Source organism: Babylonia areolata, chromosome 25, assembly GCF_041734735.1.
Source record: "Babylonia areolata isolate BAREFJ2019XMU chromosome 25, ASM4173473v1, whole genome shotgun sequence".
In the NCBI taxonomy this organism is placed as follows: domain Eukaryota; kingdom Metazoa; phylum Mollusca; class Gastropoda; order Neogastropoda; family Buccinidae; genus Babylonia; species Babylonia areolata.
The window spans coordinates 30,424,839-30,452,369 of NC_134900.1; the positions used below are offsets into that span (position 1 = coordinate 30,424,839).

At 42.5% G+C, this 27,531-nt stretch overlaps 1 protein-coding gene across 1 annotated transcript in view; it reads left to right on the forward strand.

Moving 5' to 3' along the window:
• Positions 1-2,027: 2,027 nt before the first annotated feature.
• The window catches only part of LOC143299578 (uncharacterized), a 105,735-nt gene continuing 80,231 nt past the window's right edge, over positions 2,028-27,531 (forward strand). Inside the window, exons 1-2 of the mRNA XM_076612863.1 lie at positions 2,028-3,248; positions 13,169-13,396. Coding sequence (XP_076468978.1) covers positions 2,028-3,248; positions 13,169-13,396 — 1,449 coding nt within the window. The remainder of the gene's footprint in view (positions 3,249-13,168; positions 13,397-27,531) is intronic.

A 27,531-nucleotide genomic window follows, 5' to 3' on the forward strand; every position in this document is an offset into this window, starting at 1 on the left:
TTTATTTTCGGCCTCTTTGGAAATAACAACAAATCAGAAATCATTTATGTGGAGACGAGGCGATGCATTGTTGGAGGAAATTGATCTGAGCGGACGAAAAGCCTTTGAAGAAAAAACAAAAAAAGTTGTTACATTTATTTTTAGACGAGGAGAGAGAGAGAGAGAGACGGTATCGGCAGAGTTCAGTTGAAGTGTGTCGTTGGGAGATATATGTAATTATCACCTGTGGCATATATGTGATAAGTTTGTGCGTAGTACTAAATGTGACTGACAATTATTTGCTGTGGTGGTGGTTCGCGTGTTGACTCTTGACAGTTTGATCAGACACGCACACTCCCCCCCCCCCCCCTTCCCCAACCTCCCCTCTTTCATCTGTGTGAAGTTGGGGTAAAAAATCGAGTTTGGATTCGTTTTCTGTTGGGGTTTGTTCGGGTGTGTGTAAAGTTGAGAGAACATGTGATTGAGTCTTCTTTTCATTTTTCTGCGGGCAGTTTCGTCATATAATATGTGGAGTTATTTGAAACGTGATCGTTTTTATGAGTGTTGCTTTTGCGGCTGTGCCGTTGGGGGTCGGTTCAGCTTTATTATAAACACCAGTCAGTATCTGGTGAATTTGTACGGAGGTGGTGTATGAGAAACTAATATTAGATAAGATTTTCTAGATGTTCGTAAAAAAGAAAAAAAAAGAAGTATCCCACCACCTTCTTCACCTCTGTTTTTGATTACCCACTCCACCCTTTCGTCCTTCGCTGCCTTCAGCAGGCCCATATGTGAAAGGGAAGAAAAGTATATGTGTCCAGCCCGCGTTTAGATTTCACTTTTGTTTTATTTTTTTGTTTGTTTGTTTTTTGTTTCCTTTTTTTGTTTTTGTTTGCTCATGCCCAAACAACAGTGATCTACTACTTTGCAGATTTAGAACTACTAGAAATTTGATGGGACATGTGTACTTTAATGCATGTGATAGTTTCAACTACTGTTATTTCTTCTGCTGTAGCCACTACTGCAAAGTACTGCCTACTACTACATACTACTACTATTACTACTACTACTAGTACTACTACATCCATTGACCAAATAAACTGGGTTAATTTCTTCTACCATTAACAGTTTAAGAAAAAGAGGTTGGTTGAATTTATTATGAAAGGCTGATTACTTTGATAGGATTTCTTAGCTTTTCAGTGTACTTGTAGGAAAATGTAATATGGAAAACTCCATCACTGACTACAAGTATAGACTGCAGACGTACACACACACACACACACACACACACACATATATATATATATATATACACACACACACATCTATATATTTCTTTAGACAGTGATAGCAGCAGACGCATTCTCTAGTTTTACGTCAACCTAGACAGACAGCTGACATCTATTTGAGATAAACAGTTTGTGCTGTTATGAGATTTCCCCTCTTTAGCTGGCACACATTCAATCAGAGTGGAGTGTTAAGAAAGATTAAAAAAAAAAAAAAAAGAAAGAAAAAAAAGAAAGATAAAAGGTCAGTTTCCGTCTGTGTGAATATCATATGCTGACAACCAGGCGTGACCTTTCACGTATGACTGCAAGTACTACTTACTTATTGCCCATTATGTCCTCTGGCATGTAGGGCAGCAGTGAAGAACTGCCAGTCTTGTCTCTTTTGGGCCAGTCTTTGAATGGTACCTCAGATGAGCTCCAGGGTCTTGAGTTGTCCTTCTGCTGTTCAGTGCCAGGTGATTTTTGGCCATGATTTTACTGGTGTGGATGACTGTGAGTGCAGTTTTATTTTATTAAAAAAAAAAAAAAAAATCATTTATTTTTAGGTGAAATGTCAAGTATTCATCCTTCAGAGTTCCAGAAGCACAGTGAACAAAACAAACTTTCCACAGTCTTGCATCAAGCAGCTAAAGTGTCCTTAGCTTTTGTTTGAAAAAAAAAGAAAAAGAAAAAAAGATTGTGATGAATTCATATCTTCAAGTTCCAGTGCTGCGCTATAGACAGGTGAACTAAAGGAAAGTGTTGAGGGTCAGGTGAAGAATGGAGGTGATAGGTGTGCAGCATCATCATCAGCCGGTGGTGTGCAGGAGACGATCCCCAGTCATGGAGCACCCCCCGCCCCTCCTGCATGTTGCCAGTCAGGAGATGGTGCCTTCCCCCTCCCCCTCCCCCTCCCCCTTCCTACCACTGCTTGATACGGCCATCTGTGAGAATGACTACATCAGTCCACCCCAACACCTCCCCAACACTTTCCCCGCCACCAAGGGTGGTGCGAAGAACAATGACACTGGTCTGACTTTGTCGTGTATTGTCTCAGCATCATCTTCAGCCCAGTTTTGGGGGAGTGGGAAAACAGCTTCCAGGAACAGTGCCCGCTGTTCCTCCTCTGGCAGGGTACCCTGTGGTGGTGGCAGTGGAGAACGCTTTGTGTTGGGAAGGAATGGGGAGTGCTCAGCAAGGATACAGGGAGTGTTCACCAGTGCTGAAGCACTCCCTGGTACTGAGAGTCTGTCCCATCACAGACTTCAGTTACATCGTCGACACCCCAACAGGTCTGTGGTGAGGGGTGAGGAAAGGATTCCATGCAAGAACGGGAAAAGCTTTGCATTTGAAAAGGATTTGAGACTTGTTCCATCGAAGGAGGAGGAAGTGAGAGTTCCATTGGGATCAGAGGAGAGGTTTGTGTTGCGAAGTGACGGTGTGGACCCAACATCCTCGTCAGAGTGGCTGGGGTCAGGGCATGATGACAAGGGTGAAGGTCATACCATGGGAAGATCAAGCCCACACCCACCGACTTCTTCAGCATCCGGGGTTGTGGAGCTGGTTTACCAGCCCCCGAGTCTTCTGGCAATGGCCAGCGGGGGTGACGACCTGTTTTCTGAGAGGTCGATCGTCAGTGGTGATGAACATTATTCCGGGAGATCAGTCATCTATGGTGATGGTAGAAGACTGGCACCCAGCGGCGATAGGCGATCAGTGGTCAGCGGTGATGAACTTCATTCCTTGAGATCAGTGACCAACGGGGATGACGGATCTTACTCCTGGAGATCAGTGACCAGTGGAGATGGTAAAGCCTGCTCAGGGAGACTGTTAGCCAGTGGTGGTGATGATGACAAACGTCATTCCAGGAGGACAGCCAGAGCTGGTGCTAAACGTTCAAGGTGGCCGGAGTGGCCACCAACCCCTCCCCTCCTGTTTTCTGGTCAGGGTGAAAATGGTTGGGATGGCTGTACCAGGTTGACCCCTCCTGCAGACAGACAGGTAGGCAGGTGTGAAACGAGAAAGGTGGTGATGGAATGGAGGGGAGTGGGTGTGTGGTTGGGGGAACACAGGCTGCCCCCAAAAAAACATGGTGTGAGAGATTTGAGGGGCCTGGGGCTGGGGTGTGATGAGAAGGGGGTGGGGGTGGGGAGAACCAAAAAACCTGATGAAGAAAAAACAAAACGGAAATGAAAAAAAAAAAATGGAAAGGAGGTAGTTTTCAGGTGATGGTTGGCTTGCTGAAGAGAGATAGAGATAGAGAGAGAGAGAGAGAAGAAAACGGAAATTGTTCATTAAGAGTTGTTCAGTTCACTTGTCCGTTATTCAGACAGCCTCACAGTCCTGTCACATTCAGTCTGAGCCAGAAAGGTTGGCAATATCTTACTGCACCCTTTGTCTTCCCTCTCCACTTTCTCTTACCAGACCCACCCTCCCTCCACCCCACTACTCCTCACCCCCACCCCGGTGTCCCAAGCCAAAGGTCGCCTCCCATCTCTGGGCACTGGGGTATTCAATCAGGCCATGGGCAGAAACCCAGGATGGTAGGTGTTGTGATGTAATGGGTGGCCTTGGGAAGAAATAGAACTGGTCTAATGGGGGTGAGGTAATCCTGTGGGGTGAGAATCTCGGTCATGAATGCTCTATCCTACTTTAAGATATGGCCATCCTTGCACAAATGTGTGTGTGTGCGTGCACGTACACACACACATGCACACACACACACACACACACAGAAACAAAGGAAAAAACCTAGCAAAAAACACATTCCCCCCCCCCCCCCCCACAAAATCCCCCAGATGATACCACACACACACACACGCACACAGACACACACACACACACAACTTTCTCTCTCGCTCTCTCTCTCTCTCTCTCTCTCTCTCTCTCTCTCTCTCGCAGATTTAAAGAAGAAAAACCTTCCCCAACACACCATGCCCCACATAATTATGTACTACATCAGTACATGCAAGCACACACAAACACACACACACACACACACACACACACACACACACAGTGACCACACACACACAAACACACACACACATGCATGACCAAAAAGTCGCATATAAACTGGACATAGAGATTTAAAGGCAAAGCCCTTGTCAGGATGCAGTCAGAAGGATCTGCTGTGAACTGGTGAACGCATGGTTGGACATGAAGCCTGTTGTCAAAACAGTTTCAATATGATATATGCATGAGTTCTGTTGTTTCTGGCTGTTTCTCACTTGACTGGCCCTCTCTGGCTTGCTTACTGACAGATTTGGACACTGATAGTGTAATGCACCTGTCTGTCTCTGTCTTTCTCTCTCTCCCTATGTCTGTCTGTCTGTCTGTCTCTCTGGCTTGCTTGCTGACAGACTTGCACACTGAGAAAGTGTGTTTTTCTTTGTCTCTTTCATCACACTCGGGCTGAACATTGAAGAGGTGGCCAAGTGGTAATGCACCTGTCTCTGTCTTTCTCTCTCTCTCTCTCCCTATGTCTGTCTGTCTGTCTCTATGGCTTGCTTGCTGACAGACTTGCACACTGATAAAGTGTGTTTCTCTTTGTCTCTTTCATCACACTCGGGCTGAACATTGAAGCGGTGGCCAAGTGGTAATGCACCTGTCTGTCTCTGTCTTTCTCTCTCTCTCTCTCCCTATGTCTGTCTGTCTGTCTCTATGGCTTGCTTGCTGACAGACTTGCACACTGATAAAGTGTGTTTCTCTTTGTCTCTTTCATCACACTCGGGCTGAACATTGAAGCGGTGGCCAAGTGGTAATGCACCTGTCTCCCTCCCTCTTTCTCTCTCTCTCTCTCCCTATGTCTGTCTGTCTCTCTGGCTTGCTTGCTGACATAATTTGCACACTGATAAAGTGTGTTTTGTCTCTGTCATCACACACAGGCAAAACATTGAAGTGGTGGCCTAGTGGTAATGCACCTGTCTGTCTCTGTCTTTCTCTCTCTCTCTCTCCCTATGTCTGTCTGTCTGTCTGGCTTGCTTGCTGACAGATTTGCACACTGATAAAATGTGTTTCTCTTTGTCTCTTTCATCACACACAGGCAAAACATTGAAGAGGTGGACTGGTGGTAATGCACCTGTCTGTCTCTGTCTCCCTCTTTCTCTCTCTCTCTCCCTATGTCTGTCTGTCTGTCTCTATGGCTTGCTAGCTGACAGACTTGCACACTGATGAAGTGTGTTTTTCTGTCTTTTTCATCACACTCGGGCTGAACATTGAAGAGGTGGCCTAGTGGTAATGCACCTGTCTCTCTGTCTTTCTCTCTCTCTCTCTCTCTCTCTCCCTATGTCTGTCTGTCTGTCTGTCTGTCTTTCTCTCTCTCTCTCTCTCTCTCTCTCTCCCTATGTCTGTCTGTCTGTCTTTCTCTCTCTCTCTCTCTCTCCCTATGTCTGTCTGTCTGCCTGTCTTTCTCTCTCTCTCTCTCTCCCTATGTCTGTCTGTCTGTCTGTCTTTCTCTCTCTCTCTCTCTCTCCCTATGTCTGTCTGTCTGTCTGTCTGTCTGTCTTTCTCTCTCTCTCTCCCTATGTCTGTCTGTCTGTCTGTCTGGCTTGCTTGCTGACAGATTTGCACACTGATAAAGTGTGTTTCTCTTTGTCTCTTTCATCACACACAGGTAAAACATTGAAGCGGTGGACTGGTGGTAATGCACCTGTCTGTCTCCCTCTTTCTCTCTCTCTCCCTATGTCTGTCTGTCTGTCTCTATGGTTTGCTTGCTGATAGATTTGCACGCTGATAAAGTGTGTTTCTCTTTGTCTCTTTCATTACACTCGGGCTGAACATTGAAGCGGTGGCCTAGTGGTAATGCACCTGTCTGTGTCTTTCTCTCTCTCCCTATGTCTGTCTGTCTGTCTCCCTCTTTCTCTCTCTCTCTCCCTATGTCTGTCTGTCTGTCTGTCTCTCTGGCTTGCTTGCTGACAGATTTGCACACTGATAAAGTGTGTTTCTCTTTGTCTCTTTCATCACACTCGGGCAAAACATTTGAAGTGGTGGACTGGTGGTAATGTGTTCCGACTTGGAAGTGAGTGGCCATGGGTTCAAACCCTGCGTGGATCAGGATCTTTACCCACCAACCTCCACCAGACCTTGAGTGGTGGTGCAGATGCTAGTCTTCCAATGTGTGGCGTTTGCTTGGTGCATGTATAAGATCCCTTGGCAGTAAGACAGCTGACCTTGGTAAAAATCTGTGGAGAATCCTTTTTTTTTTTCCATAGAAAAGTGCAACCACTTGCAGACAAGACAAAAAAACCCCAACATCACTGTTCACAGTTTCTGTTGAAATTTAAAGGAAGCAAAGAGAGTTCAGTGAAACATGAAACTGTTACTGTTAGTGTTCACTGAAACACACACACATACCCCCCCAACTCCCACCCTTATCCTACGAAAGTTGTGGTTGTCTTGTGGTAAGGCATTTGCCTAGGAAGTGAGAGAAACTGAATCTGAGATGTTGGGATCAAATCCTGCACTCGTCAATATTTTCTCTTCCCCCACTAGACTTTGGGTGGCGGTCTGGACGCCAGTCTTTCAGAAAAGACAATAAACTGAGGTCCCATGTGCAGCATGCGTTTTGCACATGTATGTAAAATATCCCTGGAAAATGTATTCATAAATACTTTTACAAAATGTCTTCAATCACCGATATGTGTGACGGGACATTAAACAAAAATTCCTTCCTTCCCTGGGAAAATTGTGCAGAAAAATCTGCGGTGATGGTAAAAACAAACACAAGTTGCAAACGGAAATGAAGAAAATAAAATGTGGGTAACACTGCTGCGCTGTGGCAACATGCTCTGCCTGGGTAGAGTAGTATAAATTTCACACAGTAAAAATCTGTTGTGACGAAAAGTTATACAAAACAAAGCAAAGCAGGGTGGCACCCAATTATGGTATAACACTCTCCATGCTGGGGAGAGCAACCCAGATACCACACTGACAAAATCTGCAGTGGCTGATTTGTAATACAGTACAATACAATACAATACAATGCAAATTACAATACAATATGACATGACATGACACAATATGAAATTACGTGACTATGTCTGAAGTTGTCGCCACATGCTTTTTTGTTTCGGCACACATACAATGATACAGACCATGTCAATTGTCCTGTATATATCATTCCACATTTATGACACCTTCAACTGAATTGTGAAGAGAAAGTGTGAGAAAAGTTAGTAAACTTTGTTTCAAAAAAAAAAAAAAAAGAAGTCCGGAGGGAGGTGGAGCTGTTCCTTTTTTCTTCGTTTTTCAAAAGACCAACCTATAGATCTGAGCATGTCCGAATAAGAGAGAGATGAGGGGAAAGAGAGGATATACTTGCTACTTTTTTTTCTTTCTTTCTAAAGGATAAACCTATTTTAACGTACGTGTCAGAAGAAGAGGGAGAGGTGTGGGAGTTGAGGGGGGCATGCAAAGACAGAGATACACACCGTGTAATTTATGGTTATAACTATAAGCCTTAGGGCTTTGAAATTTTTATGTGCCTCTGAAATGAACAGTTACTGTTATTCTCCAGCTTCACTGGCAGTGTTCTTATCCAGTCTCATCCCTTCTGTTCTGAAGATGGTTTATACATTGAGCTGGTCTTCAGTACAAAGCAACAGCAAAAAACAACAGTCGAAAAACAAACAAAAAACAACAACAACAACACACACACACACACACACACACACACACAAAACCAACAACAGACAGAAAGAGGACTGTTTTTACTCTGCTGTGAACAGTTAAGGTAGCCAGGAAGCCATATTTATTGTTTTGCGGGTAAGCATGGAGAGGTAGGTAGGGGGTATTCATTTTCATCGAATTCAGAACATTCTGGTCTGTTCACTGTTGACTTTTACAGTTATGGTCCCCATGTTGTTCACTTGTCTATGTTGTGATTATGCACCTGACCAAATTTCTCCAGTTGGAGATAATAAAGTTATTCTTATTCTTATTCACTCACACACATGTGCATGTGTTCGCGCTTGCACACACACACACACACACACACACACACACACACACACACACACACACGCACTCAAACAGTGCATGTCAACAAAACAGACAGCTTTTTCTTTTTTCTATTTTTTTTCCCTTCCTCCCATCTTTGCACCTTTCAGAACTGATCAAGCTTTGGGGTTGTCACAAGTTCTGAGCCGAATGTGCATTTTTCCAGAGTTAAAAATTTATTTATTATTTTTTTTTTTAATCTCAAGGTCTGACCACCAGCTGTGTTGGGTCGCTGAATAGGTCATGCATCAGTCCCACCACCCTCCTCCTATCCCTTCCCCCCCACACTCACACACGATCCCCACCTGCCCCCTCCATCCTCATTAAAATTTTTTTTTATATTTTTTTTTTTTTTAATGAAGCAGATGTGGTTTAGCTCATACATAGGGATCATTCTGAACGCTTTGAAGCCTCCTTGAAACCGAAACTGAAACTGCTCCTGTGTAACTGAAACTGCTCCTGTGTCTTTGGGAGAACAAAATGCTGTGTGCTATACCGTATTGCAAAACATCTGTTGCTTCCTTGTGATCATATAGTGTTCCTTCCCCCCATGGTGCGTGGTGTGTGGTGTTGAGGGCGGTGTTGGATGGTCTGTGAGGAAGCTGGCCCAAGGGCCGTTTCCTGCCTCCCCCCCTGACTGGAGCACCCTGAGAGGTGCTGATGGCTATCACATGGCCAGTGGACATAATTACCGTCATGTGCCATGCGCGTGTGCATGTGATGTGATATGTGCTAGGATCGTGGTTGTGGTCGTGTGTGTATAAAAGTGTGTATAAGTGTGTGTGTGTGTGTGTGTGTGTGTTTGCGTGTGCATGTGTGTGTGTGTGTGTGTGCTTTACTGTGAGTACCTGTGTCAGTGTGCATCTTAAAAAAGAAAATAGCATACCTCATTTCTGACTTCTAATGTTCGTTACCAAGTGCTACAAACACACACACACACACACACACACACACATGTATACAAAAAAAGTATTCTTACACATTTTAATCAGATAATGTAAGACATACTTGAAACATACCATAATTTATAGCCTTCTGTCAGAAGGGCTTTATTGCGTTAAAATGACCCAAAACTAAGCAGCAAAACAGGAGAGTGTTTCTGTCATGATGTCTCTCTAACTCGATTACTGCTTCAGTTACTTGTTTAGTTATTTGTGTGGCAGTATTTGTCGAGGGAGGAAGAAACTACTTCCTAAACTTTCTAACCCTGTTCGTTTCGTTTTGCTTCAGTTTTTATAAGAGGTGAACCTGTAGAAAAGTTATTTTGGGAATGTTCCAAACTTAAAATGCTTGTTTGCTCGCCCTTCCACATAGTTCAGAAAGATGTTGGTCTGTTTTTCCTCTTTTATTGACGGTGTTTTATGTGTCTTGAATATGTATATATATATATATATATATATATATATATATATATATATATATGTATGTGTGAACCTTCTTTGCAGACAGGCCTGTGGCTTTGCTGTAAATAAATTTCAAAAGTTCTGAGTTCTGACTGTGTCAGTTTTCCTGGTCTGCCTGCATGACCTGTCTTGTCTTTCTCTCTCTCCCTCCCTCTCTCCCTCTCTCTCTCTCTGTCTCACTGTGCCCCATTGTGTGAATGACTTTGTTGTTGGGTGGTAGAGGATAAACTGTTGTGCAGGGTGTCCCTTCTTCAGGTCTGCTGTGTTTTGTGTCTCTGTTGCTCACTTGCTGCCTGTCTGTTTTTTTTTTTTTTTGCCTCTATTTTTTTTTCTTTCGGGTCTGGAGTTGGACACAAACACACCTAGAATTTCCCCCATAACAACTTTAAATACCTCATATATTATGCAGCCTTTTTGTCCACACACTGTATCTGTTGCAATGTGAATTGTAAAGTGTGGGTTTTTTTTTTTTTTTTTTTTTTTTCACAACATGTTTATCTATGTGAAATTCAGGCTGCTTTTTCTGGGGAGGGTGTTTTTCTACAGTGCAGTGCCACCGCACCCCCACACCCCCCCCCCCCCTCTTTTTTTTTTTTTTTTTCCTTTGTGCAAGTTTATTTCTTTTTGCTATCAAAGTGGATTTTTTATATTTTTTTATTATTTTTTTTTATACAGAATTTGAGAGGAGTGATGGCCTAGAGGTAATGCGTCTGCCTAGGAAGTGAGAGAATCTGAGCACACTGGTTCGAATCACGGCAAAGTCGCCAGTATTTTCTCCCCCTCCATTAGACCTTGAGTGGTGGTCTGGACACTAGTCATTCGGATGAGACGATAAACTGAGGTCCCGTGTGCATCATGCACTTAGTGCCTGTAAAAGAACCCACGGCAACAAAAGGGTTGTCCCTGGCAAAATTCTGTAGAAAAATCCACTTCAGTAGGAAAAACAAATAAAACTGCACACAGGAAACAATACAAAAAAAAAAGGGTGGTGCTCTCAGTGTAGCAATGCACTCTCCCCGGGGAGAGCAGCCCGAATTTCGCACAGAAAAATCTGTTGTGACAAAAAAAAAAAAAAAAAAAGAGTGGTACAGTGATTTTGCCAGGGACAACACTTTTGTTTCTATGGGTTCTTTTCCATGCACACAGTGAGTGTTTCACACAGTGTGTGGTGCACACAGGATCCTGTTTTACTGTTATCTGAAAGACTAGCACCCAGCCCACCACTCAGTGTATAATGATTGGTATTGGTGTTGTATATTGGTCTGTTTACTGTAGGATTACATTAAAAATTTTTTTGTTTACTGTAACGTTACCCTTGACTGTTGCTGATGAGTTTGCTCGTCAGTGAAGGGCTTTCAACACGCTGATTTTAAAACAAAGCTCACAGTTACAGGTCAGGGTGTCTGTTCTCTTTCTGTGTTTGGATGTCTTCCGCTTGGGACTGCATTGCTTTTGATGAACAAGATCAGTTACACCTTTGTTCACCTTTGTTATCAAGTGCCAAACAAGTAGTAACTGCTCTTCAAACTCATGGCATATTGATCTCAACTCACCATCATTATTCAGCAGTCAAGGGGTTAAACTGGTGTGAATATTTATGAACATGTGGTCTTACATTTGTTTCCTTGGAAGCACTTGGACTGGGATAGTGCAGCGCATTGCCATGTTGCAGCCCGCATAACGAGAATCTGTTCTGTTGCCAGCACACACATTGTCCTGGAATTTGGCAGGGTTGTTTGTTGTCATGGTTGGTAATTGTATTGATTCTGGACCAAAGACACGCAGATCCCTTTTGAATGAGATAAGATTCCATTTGATACATTTCTGGAATTTGAGTCATTAGAGGTTGAATAACAAGTCTGAGAATTTCTTGCTGCCAAGGCCATTCTGTGAACTGTTTTCAGAGCACTCGATCCAGAAATTGACAGAAGTTGACTGTTTTTTTGGGGGGGTGACATTTTGCTGCAAAAGGTAGAATAATAAGTTTTGAGAATCTCTTGCTGCCAAGGCCATTCTGCGAATTGTTTACTGTGCATTTGATCCAGAAATCGACAGAAGTTAGTTTGCTGGTTTTTTTTGGGGGGTTGACTTTTTGCTGCGTTGGGTGATAATTGTTTGTGAGACAAGGAACATACCAGGGAATACACTGCAGATATTGGTGTGACAGCTGTAGAGTCAGGTAACATGATACACACTCCCAAGACAAACCTTCCTGCAAAACATCACTTTAGTAAATGCCACTGTGTCGTGCCCCTGTACTTTTCGTAGCAACAATGTTTGGAAAGGTATCTGTGCCAACTGAGAGATCATACTTTTACTTCATTTCTACTTGTTGATGACACGTGCTCTTTTACGTAATGGGCTCTGGTGGAATGGATTGATGGATAGACAGTGGAAACGGCTAATGATAATAATTATAGTGAATGCTTATTCAGCAACTTTTTTTTTTTTTTTTTTCTTAAACAGACTTCAAAGCGCTTTAAATGTACAAAACTCATTGATTGTAGCTATTGACAATGGCTATGACTGAGACCATAAAATAGACAAAAAAGCTCCACATTAAAAGTTTTTTTTTGTTTTTTTTTTAATGTCAAATTTAAAAGCCGGATAAAACTGACTTAAAACAACAACAAAACAATCAAATGAAAAAACTATGGCTTTGCCGAGTTGTGAGAGCTTTGTAACACAATCTTTAAAAAGCCAGCAATAAACAAAAGAAGAAATTTAGCAATTGCAATGTAACACTTACAGCTTTGTAAAACTAACTTTGAATTCATAAAACATAATAAAGAATATAAAAGAATACACCCTCCGTCACCCTCAACCCCGCCCAAAAAAGTATTTGCCAATATTAAAGCTTTTACAAGAGTGACTTTCAAGAAAAAGCAACAAGCAGAGAAAGAAATAGACGGCCTCCCCGCTTCCCCCCAAAACTGAAGCATTTGCCAGGATAAGATCCTTATAAAACTAACTTAAAAAAACAAACCCAACAACTAAAAAAAAACAACAATAAAATAAAACAAAAAAAGTATAAATTTGCACTCACTTGATTCAAGATTCTAGAAGTAGTCATTTACCTGTGATGTGATTGATGACACTCGGCTTAAATCACAGATTGACATAAGTTTACAGTTTGACCGACAGCAAAGTGAGAGCTGTATTATCAATGGTTTTGCCATTGCAATAGTAAATTTTAAAGCTTAGTCTTTTGTGAAGGACTATGACTCTCTAACTAGGAGGCAAAATGGCACTGGCTCTTAGTGCTGCAGCCTTGGTGGCCAGTTGGCCTTTGGGAACCACTCCAACGCTGATTGCCCTGAAGGCCTCTTGGCCGAGAGAGTGGGGATGCAACTTGGGCAAGACACTCTCCACTATAATCAAAGTCTAGCCCAGATAGTCGGGACAGCAGTTGCCTCCTCTGCTGTTCTGACGCTTGTAGTCAGACACTATTGGCTATCATATAGACTGATGGCAATAAGTAGTGTGTGCATACATGCATGTGTGTGGTGTGTGGAACAGAAGGATGGCATGATGGAGCCAGACAGCCAGCACCAGGGGGCCATCAACCTGTCGGCCGCCACCACCACGGCCTACTCGTCCTCCTCTTCCACTGATGGCCGGGAATTGGCCACTGCCTCGGCGGCCAGGGATGATCTTCACCTCAACGGAGACATCACACGCGGCGGCAGCAGTGGGGAGAACGGCCATGAGACCTTCGGCTCTCAGCAGGCGCCGCCCCTTCCACGGGTAAGTTTTGTTGGTTTGGTTTTGTTTGTTGGTGTGTGGAGGTTTTGTGCTTGTAGTGTGTGTGTGTTTGTGGAAATTTGTGGAGGTTTGTACTTGTAGTGTGTGTTTGTGGAAATTTGTTGTGGAGGTTTGTAGTCTTTTCTTTCTTTTGTGGAGGTTTGTGGTGTTTCTTTTGATTGATTGATTGTGGAGGTTTGTAGTGCTTTTTGTGGAGATTTGTCCTGTTTCTTTTGTTTGTGGAGATTTGCCATGTTTCTTTTGTTTGTTTGTGGAGGTTTGTAGTGTTTATTTATTAAGGTGACTTGCTACAGCGCATATTCTTGAAGCTCTATGCACTCTATATTTCTTGGTTAGTTGAGGTTTGTGGTGTTTCTTTTGTTTGTTTGTTTGTGGAGGTTTGTAGCGTTTAGAGCTTTGTAGAGGTTTGTAGTGTTTCTTTTGTTTGTGGAGGTTTGTAGTGCTTGCTTTGTTTGTGGAGTCTGTAGGGTTTGCTTTGTGGAGGTTTGTGGTGTTTGTTTTGTATGTTTTCTGGAGGTTTGTGGAGGTTCGTTTTGCTTGTTTGTGGACGTTCGTTTTGCTTGTTTGTGGACGTTTGTAGTGTTTGTTTTGTTTGTATATGGAAGTTTGTAGTGTGTGGGGGGTGGAGTGGGGGGTTGTATATTTGTAGTGTTTTTTTTAGATTTTGTTTGTGGAGGTTGTAGTGTGTGTGTGTGTACATGTGTGCATGTATTTGTGAAGGTTTTCAGTCTTTCTTTGTGGAGGTTAAAAAACCCAAAAAAACCCAGCAACTGAGGTTGTTTTTTTCCTTTCATTTTGCATTCATGGGCTGCAACTCCCATGATCACTCGTATGACCCTGCCCTTATCGTAAGACCGCCATACTCTGTTTTTGTAGGAATGCATGCTGGGTGAATTTGTGTTTCCGTAAGCCACCACCAAACACTGACATGGATTACGGCATATTTAACATGTATGTTTGATCTTATGCATGTCTATACGCAAGAGGAATATATACTACAGAAGCTTCCTTCATTGGTTTAATTAACCATAGTGATCACTAATAGTAGTGCTGTTTTTTTTTGTTTTTGCGTAGTACCTTTTTTTTTTAACAGGTGGAATGACATTGATGGCTTTACTGAAATGAAAAGCATGCTCCAGCCCTACTTGCCTTTGTTTTTCTCCTTATCTGTGTATCCTATTTTCTGCCTGTGCTCTTACCTGCTCCTTGTCTCTCTCTCTCTCTCTCTCTCTCTCTCTCTCTGCCTGGCAGACACGTGTGTCTGCATATGTTTTGTTTTTGCGGAGTGCATGGTTGGAATTCTAGCTACTTTTGATGGGGATGCCCCTCAACTGTTTGGATTGGAGCAGTCACTAACAAAATACACGTTGCCATGGCAGCCTGCCAGCTAACCTTGTTAGCTAGCTTTAAAGATCCCTGACTGTGAGCAGCAGAATTTATATGGCCACTTTTATGGTGAAGGGGAAACTGTTTTGTGGGTGGTGGTGGGGATAGTTTCGGAGAAGATCACAGTATTTTTGGAGGGGGATGGTGGCACAAATGGTTTCAGTAGTATTGATAATTCTGAAGAAGGGGCATGGTTTGTGATGTTAGCTCTTCTGTCTGGACAAAATGATGAAATGAAAATGAAATGAAATTATGGTGCTTAGAGCCTCGCTGACCACTAAGGCCATCTCAAGGCTATCGCCGCGTCAGGACAAAATGATAATGGAGAAAATGAGAACCCTGTTCTATCCATATTCTGTCTTATAAGGACTGTTGCACTTCTGGAAATGTTTCAGTGACTGAATCAGTGAATCGAAAACAAGCGTCATTTCTTGAGAAAGTCAGGCTGAACTTCAGGTTCCCATATCCTTTATGGCCATCGGGGAAGTGAAATCATACCCACTGTATCAAGGGCTCAGTCCTCTCCTGCCGTTGTAACCTTCCCCACCCAAGTCAGGTACCCCCGTTCACACCTGGGTGGACTGAAGAAGATTTGAGAAGAGTGGCTGTGCATTTCCCAAGGACACAACACCAGGCTGAAACAGGGGAACTTCTTCTTCTGCGTTCACTCGTATGCACACGAGTGGGCTTTTATGTGTATGACTGTTTTTACCCCACCATGTAGGCAGCCATACTCCGTTTTCGGGGGTGTGCATGCTGGGTATGTTCTTGTTTCCATAACCTACCGAACGCTGACATGGATTACAGGATCTTTAACGTGCGTATTTGATCTTCTGCTTGCATATACACACGAAGGGGGTTCAGGCACTAGCAGGTCTGCACATACGTTGACCTGGGAGATCGTAAAAATCTCCACCCTTTACCCACCTGGCGCCGTCACTGTGATTCGAACCAGGGACCCTCAGATTGACAGTCCAGCGCTTTAACCACTCGGCTATTGCGCCCATCTGAAACAGGGGAATGAACTTGACCACTGGATCAGAAGTCCGATGCCTTTCCGATTCTGCCACAGTATACTGCACTGCCCAATGACTTCCTTCATTATACTCTCTGTTCTGGCCGTTTGTTTATGTTATAAGAAAAATATTTTTAAAAGAATGCAGTTACATACAGCAGTGAAATTTTGAGATAATATAAAGAATAGAATGGACTAACATTTCACAAAGTTTCAAAGCACTCACTTAATTATTGTCTGATTTATCATATTTTGAAAAAAAAAATCTGTGTTTTTCACAATTTGTAACCATAGACACTTTCTTATTGTAACAATTGAATGGGCAAATGCGTATGCACAGTGGATATCCACTATAGAATCAGTTTCAATTTGACTTTGAGCCACAGTACTTGCTGAAGTTGATGGAGACGCCATCTTGTCGAGCAAGCGAGCAACCAGAGTCCCTCGATACGAATATTCAATGAACCAACATTGGAAACTTGAATAACCGTGTCTTTTCTTTAACAGGCTGAAACACTGAGAACACACATCAAATAATCCACACAGTTCTGCTGGCTTTCAAAGAAAAAGGTTTACTTAATGATACCTTCATTCTCCCCCCCCCCTCCCGCCCCCCTAATCATGGACATACACAATAAACGTGTGATCATGCGGTTCCAAGGCCACAGGGTGAATGCCTCAAATGTGGACACTTCTCCTGATGGCAGCAGCTTTTGTACAGGGAGCTTTGACAACCTGGTGCGGTTGTGGGATTTTAGGCAGAGGAGGTGTGTTGGGGAGTACCAGCTTCCGTCCCAGTTCACAGCCTGAGGTACCGCCCCATTGAGAACTGGCTGGCTGTGGGGTTGGGGAATGGCAGTATCGAGATGCTCAACCTAAGTGGAGGTGACAAGTACCGGCTGTTCCTGCGCGATGGTTTCGTGCTGTCTATCAGGTTCATCTCCAGCGGCAAGTGGTTTTTGTCCACGAGTTCTGACCGACAAGTCGTTTCCTGGAGGGCGCCATATGGGGCTTTCCTTTTCAAGATCTTGGAGGAATCTACTGTGATGTGCTGTGACATTTCACACGACGACAAATTCTTTGTTGTGGGCTCCAAGGAGGAAGCCATGATGTACGAGATTCTTTACTGACCCTCTCAGGGAAACGTGAACTGGTCAAGTCACCAGAAAAACCCAGATTTTCTTTGCTTTGTATGTATGTTTTGTGAGGCTGTGAAGAGAACTGTAGTGTTTGAAGTCCTCAACTGACCCTTCTCAGAATAAAATGTGATGATCAGGTCGCCAGAAAGACCTAGAATTATTTGCTTTGTGAGCACGTATTGTGAGGATGTGAAGGTTTAGTGTTTGGAGTCCCCAAAGCCCTTCCTGGTGCACGTTGGCCAACGGCAGACAAGGCGGGGTGATGTAATCTAAAAAAGCAATAACAACGACAAAAGATCTAAAACTCTGAGAGGGGGCGTGGGGGGTGGGGGGATTTTGGGTGACTGTAGAACAGAGCTGAGCCGTTTAGTTTTGCACAAAACTGTTAACCTTTGAACTACGAATTTTTTAACTCGCGGTACACTATAGCAGCGTACCACAGTAACAAAGCGTTGTGAGCTTGAGGTACGCTATAGCATACCTTGGTATAGAAAGAGTTAAAAGGGAATGCCCAAGCACCCGGTGTTCCCAGGTGGTTACCCATCCAAGTATTAACTGGGTCTGACTTTGTTTAGCCTGGTGATCAGACAAGAACCGATGTTTTCAGTGTGGTGTGGCTGTTGGCTTAGTGATGGTAGGATGAAAATCAAGATTGGTGTGTATGTGAGTGTGGACGTGCTTGCATGCATGAGTATGTGCATGCATGCATGCATACATGTGCATGCTGTATTGAAGAAAGCAGCAATGTCAGAAACAGTAAGAGTTAGGAAAGGAATGAGAAGAATTCAAATATATTTGTCTCTAAGGGCATGACTTTGTTTTCCCTCCTGCATTGCTTTGTATCAACATATTGTGTTAGACAACATATCAGTTATATATGCTACTTTTTTTTTTTCTCTTCAGATGCTTTATATCAACATATTATGTCAGACAACATGTAGTATTTTATATTTTGTGCACCACTTTTTTTTCTCTGACCCGTCAAATGTGATCAAGTTATATCAACATGTTGTGTGAGACAGCGTGTAACTTTTTATCAGTGTATTGCGTGATACAGTATATTACTTTTTATCGTCCAAGAACGAGCATAATGTGTGAGACAACATATTGTGTGAGACAACATGCTGCGCGAGACAACAGATTGCAGCCCTGTCTGGTGGGTTCTTTTCCATGTCCTCTGGATGAGCCGTGTTGACTTTGGCATTTCTTGTCTTCTGCTTTGAAGTTGGAAAGAGTAAGCTTCCTTCCATGATTGGGAGATACATATGTTTTTAGAAAGCATGTTTTTTTTGGGGGGGTGTGGGTGTGGGGGTGGGGGTGTAGGGGGTATGGAGACATGGGTGATGGGTACTGGAATGGGTGGGGTACCTGCTGGTGTTGGTTGCGGGTGCAGGGAGAGTGGTGGAGCAGGGGAGGGGGGGGGGGTTGAAGAAGAAAAAAAAAAAGTATGTTTGTGAAGGAGGGTGGGCGTACCAGACACCCCTGCCTGTGTCAACAGAGTACAAAGTGCAATCGATAGAGAAGACAGCGTTGGAGGGTTGGAGGGACCGGGTGGTGTCAGAATGTTGTTTTCCAGCTTTCTCTCCCCGGGCTGGTGAGGGTAAACTGTGCCCGTGTTTATTTCCCCCCCAGTTCTCATTATCAGCGGCTTGGCATATGTTGACACAAGGCCCCGGGCCGGCCAGGCCTCCATGCTGCCTAGCTGCATCTCCATACACAACACAACCCCCCCCCCCCCCCGTTTTGCAGGCAGGCACAGAGGGTGACAGGGCTGAGGGTGAGAGAGAGGAGGATCCCTTCCCTGCTCTGAGGCCACCATCAACACAAAGACATGGGTTCTCATCTTGCTGTGGACTCCATTAGCATGTGCAGGCGAAAGGAGAGGGGAAGTTTGTCGGTTTCCAAATTTGCCTTGTCTTCCATGTGACTTGCACCCCTCCTCGCCTTTCTTCTCTTCATCTAATGTGTGGTGGTGGTGGTGGTGGCCGTGGTGGCCATGATACATTGTCTTTCTTCCTCAGACTTGTGAATGTCAGACAGTGAACTTAGCTGTCAGGCGGTGGTGGACTGAATTGGGGGACACCCGGAGTGTAGGTAAATATTGGCTGGGGCGTCTTCATCTTCTTCGTCTTTGTCATCACGTTCTTTTCTTGGTGTTGTTGCTGTAGATTTTGCATCCGGCCTCCTTGGTGTGTCCTCTGTAACTTTGTGGATTTGTCTCCAGTTGAAGTTCCTCCTGGCGATACTGGCTGTTTCTTGTATCTGCTACAGCAGGTAAATTTTTGTAAGTGATCTATTGTTAAGTCATGAAGAATGATGTTGCAAAAAGTCAGTTTTGTAAATGTATCCCAACTTGTACAAACATTGCATATGATGATATATACTTATCTTCAGCTGAAAAGTGTCAGTTCTTCAGTGAATTGAGTTTTGGTTCCCGCATTTGAAGTGAATCATAGAAAAGCTATTGTCTCTTTCCCCCTGCCTCCCCTCCCCTCTTTTGTTGGAGTGTATGATGGAAAATGTGAGCGTGGTTCAGTTTGTCTCGTGCACTTTTATTAATTTATCTGTGATGAAATGACAGCTGAAACGTAATCCCATGATGGCATTTTGGGTTTTGATGGGGATTTGACCCCACCACCACCCAGCCCTCAGTCTGTTGCTGGTGTGCAATGGTCAGGGGAATTCATACGCAGACTCGAAAAGAAATGTCATCACGATTGACCAGACGACTGTTTCATGAAAGAAAACTACATGGTTCACAAAAAGTTATGGACCACTTGGGAACTTGCACAGTTTTCTTCTCAAGGGCATGGTGCGATGATGCTGAACTTTCAGTAAACAGCAGTGTTTGTAGTCAGTGTAATGAGATCCACTTATGACCAGAGGTGCTTTTGTGCACATGAACTTCCATTTTTGAAAAACAACACCACAGGTGTTCATTTTTGGCTGAAACATCAGTGTTTCAAACGCATTTTCAAGCTGTTTTTTCTTGGTGCACATGTGCCTGAAGTGGCAAGTTGTGCATCCAGTCAGATGCCAGCGACAAACCAAAGGCACTCTGCATGATTTTAATCGTCTCTAGATTGTTCTGACATTATATGAAAGCACACCTGCTTTTATGAAGTGATCCTGAACTTTTTTTGACTCCTGTAGGTCTGTTCTGCAAGCTGATAAACAGCGCTGTTATATCAGAGTTTAGCGCTGTATGATGCAAGGCCCACGTTTTACAGGAACTTGATACTATCTGACAGGCTGACTCCAGGGAGCTTGCATTTCCATCGAGCTGGCTCTGTTTTGGTCCTCGCAGTAATCTATTTTAAAGGTCATCAAAAAAACAAAACAAATTGTTTCTCATCACAGAATTGCCACTTGGTGTGGAAACGTTCTCAAGTGCAATTGACTTTTGGTATGTGGTCATTATTTTCACTGAATGATGAAGATATTGTCAGAATTGCTTTCTATTTGTGGTGCGTATGATGTTGTTATGAAAAGAAGAAAATAGTCTAATGGCTTGTACCATCTCCTGATTATGCAAACTTCTGCAAACATGGGTTGGGTCAAGAGGGTTATTGTTTCTCCCTGAAGATCGGAAAAGTTGATGGCATTGTTTGCGATACAGTTGTGAGGATAAGGCGGATGTATTTTGTTTTATTCTCACCTGTTTGTTCCCTCATTATTTTGTTTTTCTTTTGTTCATTTTCTGTTGTGGAGAATGCTATGTGAAACTTTGTGTGCGTGTGTGTGTGTGCATGTGCATGTGTGTGTGTGTGTGTGTGTGTGTGTGTGTGTGTATGGTGTCGGCAGACTTTTCTCCGCAGCTCTGAAAGTGGTGTTAAAAAGGTTCAGCGGACCTTGTGCTTTGTATTTAATTTGTTTTGTGTAGAACACAGCCAGCATATTTGTTGATGCTTATTTTTATTTATCAATTTTTTTTTTTCACATATGAATTTTCAGTGAAAATTGCTGAAAAGAGACACAATCAGTGTTGCGCTTAAAACAGACTGTGGCTCTCTTTACTCGTCAAACTAGTTGTAGGGTAAAGTCTCTCAGACATGTGAAAGCCGCACTTCATGTGTGAATGAGCAAGCGTGGGTGTTACAGTCCCATTTGGTCAGATGATTGTGCTGATGGCCGCTATTTCAGGTTCAAAACTAAAATAAAAGATTATCACCAGTAAACGATGAAAGTATCACTGGAAATATCTTAAAGAACCTCTCTCTCTTTTTTTGGGGTGGGGGGGGGGTTGTCAGTGAGTATGGGAGATAAGCAGCTGATCATAGCTAGCTGGTATCCTTGTCACAGTGCATTTTTCACTTTAATTCAGGGGACACTTTGGTGGCATCTGGTTATATATTTCAGTTTTTAATGAAAGCATTTAATTTTTTTTTTATCTGTGTGAGTAGGAGGGAATGGGGAGGATTAGCAGTTCATTTCGGGGATTGATGTAACTGTAAGGGCACTTTTTGTGAGTTGTATGTTTGATGGCAGTGGTATGATAATCATTGTCATATTTCTTTCAGAGAGAGGGACAGGAAAACCTTTTGACAACTTAGCTGTACCTGATCAGCAGCAGTCATTTCTTGTGTTGGTTACTTCTGTCAAATTGTTTGCACCCTTTAGGAAGTAGTTTTTCCAAAAAGATTATCAACATTGTCATCTGCATTGTCAGTCATAATGACTTCAGAATCGTCCGTGGTAATGCTGATGTCAGCATGCAGATATGCCCAAAACTGTCTTTGAACTGGCAACAGCTGTAACAGTCCATGGTTCATAAGTGCAGAAACATGATAAAAGTTTGTAAGAGCTAAGATGAACGTTGTTTTAAATGAAAAAACCCCAGAAACTTAATGTATGACACTGGCTTTTTTGATTTGTGAATGTTGAAAGTATCACTAACAGTAACAAGTGTTGTTTGTTGTGTTGCTTGACCTTAACTGTCAGAGTCATTTTATAAAATAACTGAAAGCCTTATTTTTGTAATGACCGACTTATTTTTATAACATGACTACGTACATGCCAGCGGAACTGCAGCCCCTACTTTTTTGTGTCCTTACCAATGCTGGCATTGATTTTTTTTTTTACTGAACATAAGTGATGCAGTCCCATGAGGAAGAAGTTCAAATAACAGAGTGGTGACTGACACCCTCACCTGGAAATTCTGTCTCATCTCCGTGAGATGACAGGACAGCCCTACACTGATGAGCATACTCATCATTAGCAATAAATGGGTTAAACCTTAAAAGTGCTTATAAAACAGGTGGTGTTAAAGTGCATGTCGAGATATGTGGGTTATTTATATTTTATTGTTGCTTTTTAATTAATGTATAGGGTAGGTATAGGTAATTGCGAACAGCGTGTAATTGCGAACGATTTGTATACTGCCCCACTTCGAAGCGTTCTTTACGGTTACATTTCACGATTTAACGTTTGCTTCAACCTTTTTCTAATACCTTCATGAATATCCATTTCCAAGAGCCAGTCAAACATCAGCTATTTCTGGCCGTTTCTGTGCTCTTTCTTCTCTTCGCGCACCACTGCCGACCAAGGTTATAAACGTGCTCTCAAAATCATAAAATTAAGGGAAGCAAGCTGTAGGACTCGAACTGTGGCACAATTTGAAATAGTTGATTTGATTGGATATGTTGAATGCACATTACCAGTGCTGGGAGAATTCAAGAAAACATATTAGTGACAAATCAGGACGTCAGTTTTGACAGGAATCTGCAAGGTATTGTCGTTTGCAATTAGACCATAGGATATTTTGACGTGAGTCTATTTGCGAACGATGCTGCACAGTTACTAAGCTTTCTCAAAAAGTTGCGTTTGTGTGCGGTGTGGGGTGTGTGTGTTTAAATGTCACTTTTTCTGTTTGTGTGCATGTGTGATCAAAACCAACAATACAACATCTGGTGCAGTGGTCCAATAATATGCTGTGTCTAACGAGTTAAAGACCTGCTTCTGTTTTTACATTGTCTACATATACCAGAAGTCATTGTTCGCATTAGACTTGCCCGTTCGCATTTACCCTCAGGCACCCCTGCTATTTCAAACGTCGACAAAACGTCGAAAAGAATGAACAGACGAACGTTTCCTGGTGCAACCAGTCAGAGAAAGCCTTCAAAAACAAAAGAACTGCGTTTGACTATCGTATGGCATGGTATCTTTAAATTACACACGTTGAGCTGGTCGCTTTGACTGGATCATTCGCAATTACCCATACCTACCCTATATTTTTTTATGTTAGAAGACATCAAATTTCAGAAGGTCTGTTTTTTGTTTGAGTGGGCTTGGAAGCAGATCGGTTTTTTTTCAGTGACCCTTCACTTTTTGAGTGGTATTGATGCATTTGTTGGTTGGATTCTGGGTAGATTCACTTTGGATTCAGCAGTCTAATTACGATAATGCGAGATAAGCAGACTGAAAGGGTGGTAAGCCTTGTCGTCAGTAATTATTGATATGAATTTAGACAGTTTTTATTCATCACACAGTTCTTTTTTTTTTTTCCTCTTTTTTTGCGACTTGAGTGCATTTCCTTTGAAGTTAATGATTTTTGTAGATTGTTTCAATAACATGTGTATTTATTTATTTATTTCATTTTCACATTATTTGATGTTGTGGTGTTTGATGAGCACATGTATACTGTAGGGATCTCCTTTTTCTCAGTAAATAAAAAGGTCAATGAGGGAGCATCCTATTTGTCATAATTTTACCAATCAAAATTACTGCACACTTACTCTGTTTCATAGCAGAGCATTAACAGGAAATTCCTTCCCTTGTTTTATTATTACTATAATTGTTATTATATATATATATTTTTTTAAATATTATTATTGTTATTGTTATTTTTTATGAAGCTGTCTTTTGGCCAAGGGGGTCAGCACTGCCAGGGTTTACCCAAGCAATATTTTTTTAGCAGTGCTTAGTTTGCTTAGCGTTGAGGATTTTGAGTCAACAGAATAGCGAAGACTTTGGTAAATTCATGCTACACAACCTAGCTCAGGTCAGTTTGTTCAATGGGAGAGGGGGGGGGGGGGGGGGGGGGCAGGAGGGGAGGAGGGGATTTTTTATGACACCACGGAGAGCGTTCGCCCATCCATTTCCAGGAAATAAATAAATTATAAATAAATTTCAAATGAATATAGGTGTGAATTAATGAATTAATAAATGAATAGATAAATGAATAAATATATGAATGACTGAATGAAGAAGTGAGTGAGTGAATAAACAAAAGCATGAAACAGCTAAGTACTGACTACACACTCTGTATATGTCGTATGTGCTGGCGGCATGCCACACGCATGCTACATCTTTCTACCACTGTCCTGTATAAATTCACAAAGCATATTTACACACATTTCAGTAGCGGTACTTCCTTTTTACTAGCATCAGACGCAGTTATAAAAATGGCATTGCATGACATTGCTAGGGGGGAAAACTGGTCATAGTGGTGGGGGACGGGAGGAGATGGTGTGTGTGTGTGTGTGTGTGTGTGTGGACTAGTTGGGGAAGGAGGAAGGGGAGAGGGAAGGGGGAGTGGGGTGACAAGTGAGGAGTTTTGTTCCTTCCGTCAGTTGACTGACAGCGTTTTGTGTGTGTGACGCATGCATTCGTGATGTGACACACATCATTTGCAGATACAGCGTTTCTTTTTTTGTGGGCAAAACGATGTTCTGTCTGTCAGCGTCTGTGTTTGTCTGCCTGTGTTTGTTTGTCTGTATGTCTGTCTGTCGATCTCCTCTCTTTGCTTCAGTCTGTCTGTCAGTCTTGTCTCCATCTCTGCCTCTTGTCTGTTTGACTCTCTCTCTCTCTCAGCCTCTGTCTCTCAGTTTCCGTATGTTTCCCTTCCTCTTTCTCTCTCTCTCTCTTGCCCCCTAATCTTACTCCCAACCCCACTCTCTCATTGTGTTCGTCTGTCTGTCTTTCTACAGTGCAATACAGAAGAGGAAGAAGGTCATGAACAGAAAAACAAAAAAACAAAACTATATTAGTATATATATTAGTATATATATATATGGGCAGTCAGATAGATTGACCAGCGTATTCATAGTCCTGAGGGAGGAAGGTGTGGGGGTGGGGTGGGGTGGTGGAGTGCAGGACACAGAGAGGGGAAACACACACACACACACACACACACACACACACACACACACACACACGCATTCTTATGTCACTTATTGTAACAGCATGAACTGAATTGCCCAATCACCACTCTCTCTCGACTCTCACCACAGCTTTTTCACTAACAGTCAAAAAATGTTATTCAGTGTGTGTGTGTGTGTGTGTGTGTGTGTGTGTGAGGCAATGCAATTTCAGAACATACAAAAATGACAAACAAGAAACACTTCAAATGTGGAACAACGTCTGTTTTGCAAAAAAAAAAAGCAAACAAAACGAGCAACAAGAAAAAGGAAAAGAAGAAGAAAAAAAGACTACCTGTTGTCCTTAGATTTAATTAAGAGGTCATGCATGAACAGACGTTTTCTTTGTTTTTTGTTTTAGCTTTAGTTTTGGAGGTTGTTTTTTTATTTATTTATTTTATTTATTTATTTATTTTTTAATAAATATTCTTTTAGGGAGTATGGGAGGAAAGACATCTAAATGAAAAAAAAAAAAAAAAAAAGTAACGTAACATCTGTATAGCCTGAAAACTTCTTCTTCTGCGTTCGTGGGCTGCAACTCCCACGTTCACTCGCATGTACACGAGTGGGCTTTTACATGCATGACCATTTTTACCCCGCCATGTAGGCAGCCATACTCCGCTTTCGGGGGTGTGCATGTTGGGTATGTTCTTGTTTCCATAACCCACCAAACGCTGACATGGATTACAGGATCTTTAACGTGCGTATTTGATCTTCTGCATGCGCTTACACACGAAGGGGGGTTCAGGCACTAGCAGGTCTGCACATATGTTGTTGACCTGGGAGATCGTAAAAATCTCCACCCTTTACCCACCAGGTGCCGTCACCGTGATTCAAACCCGGGACCCTCAGATTGAAAGTCCAACACTTTAACCACCCGGCTATTGCGCCCGTCACTGAAAAGTTCATATGCCCCCCATAATAATATGATAATATAAAAAAGAAAAAAAGAAAGCAGATTGTCAACAACAAAAACAACAACAAAAAAAAAAAAAAAAAAGAAAAGAATTGAGTGGACAGGCAGTGAGTGGAGTGGACAAGTACTGGCAGGTAGCAGAGTGGACAAGGAAGGATGCTGTTATAAAAACCCAGCTCCTGTCTCGTTGGAAGTGTTGTGGGGAGTTGGTGATGATGTGAGGACAAGCATGCACACGAGAGAGTGCGTGCATGCACGCACACGCACACACACACACACACACACACACACACACATTCTCATGCATTCATGCATGCATGCACTCACACACAGACACAAACATACAGGCACAGACACACACATAAATGTACATACAGGGTCACACACTCTTTCTTGCTCTCTCTCTCCCCCTCTCTTTTTCTCCCTCTCACACACATGCACACACACACACACACTCTTTCTCACAAACAGAGGTTTTCTTTATTCATGCACATGATATACAGCTTACATTCGTAAGAGGAGGATGATTTGTGGCCCAAACGCTCCACACGTTTCGTCATCTTGCTTGTCAGTCTAACACGTTCTTGAAGCAGAATGCTGAAAACTGCATTGTGTGAAAATAATGGTGGGGATATTAATTTTTTTATTTAAAAAAAAAAAAAAAAAAAAAGTATTTTGATATATAGCTTTTGACCCTTGTCATACTCCAATTTTGAATGCATTTCAGTGAGACTTCCTTGATGAATGCATTAACCCTTTCACTGCCAAACTTGCATTTATGCAGCAGCTTGGTAGAGGACCCATGTCACTGAAGGGGGAACAGATCATGGGTCTGTTATCCACGTACCTACTGCTCTTTATGTTCGGTGGTAGGATAGGGCACATTTTCTACACATCACAGGGGAAATCCCCAGCTATTCTTAGACACCATATTTTCTGTCGTTTTTGCAGAAGGGAATTTTGCACTCTAAATTGACTGGCGGTGAAAGGGTTAATGGCCAGTTGCATCTCTCTCTGTATCAGTGTGTCTCTTTCTTCTTGAGCCAGTTGATGTCAGCCTCTCTTTCTCTGTCACTCTCTCACTCTCTGTCACCAGTCATATATACGTGCAAACATTTCTGTTGAACTGGAGTGCAGAGGAAGTGAGTGCGGGTGAGAAACATTTTGGTGTGTGTTTTTTTTTGTTGTATGTGTGTGTGTGTCATTGTGAAACAGATATGATATGAGAAGATTGGTTGAACGCGTGGTATTGGAATTTACCCCTTTTGTTGAGAATAGAGTGTGATGAGTTGAGCTGGACAAATAGAAAAAAAAAGAAGAAGAATAAAACTAATTGGTCCAAATGTCAGTGGAAATGAATAAGTGCCGTTATATGAAAGAAAACAATCTAATCTCTGATGGTCAGGGATTGGTGTATTTTCTGTTCATGTCTTTGGCAGAGTCTGAAACTTAAAAAGCAAAGGAAAAAAAAAGATTAATTTTGTTTTCATCAGATCTCATGACAGTGTATTCTTGGTGTCCAT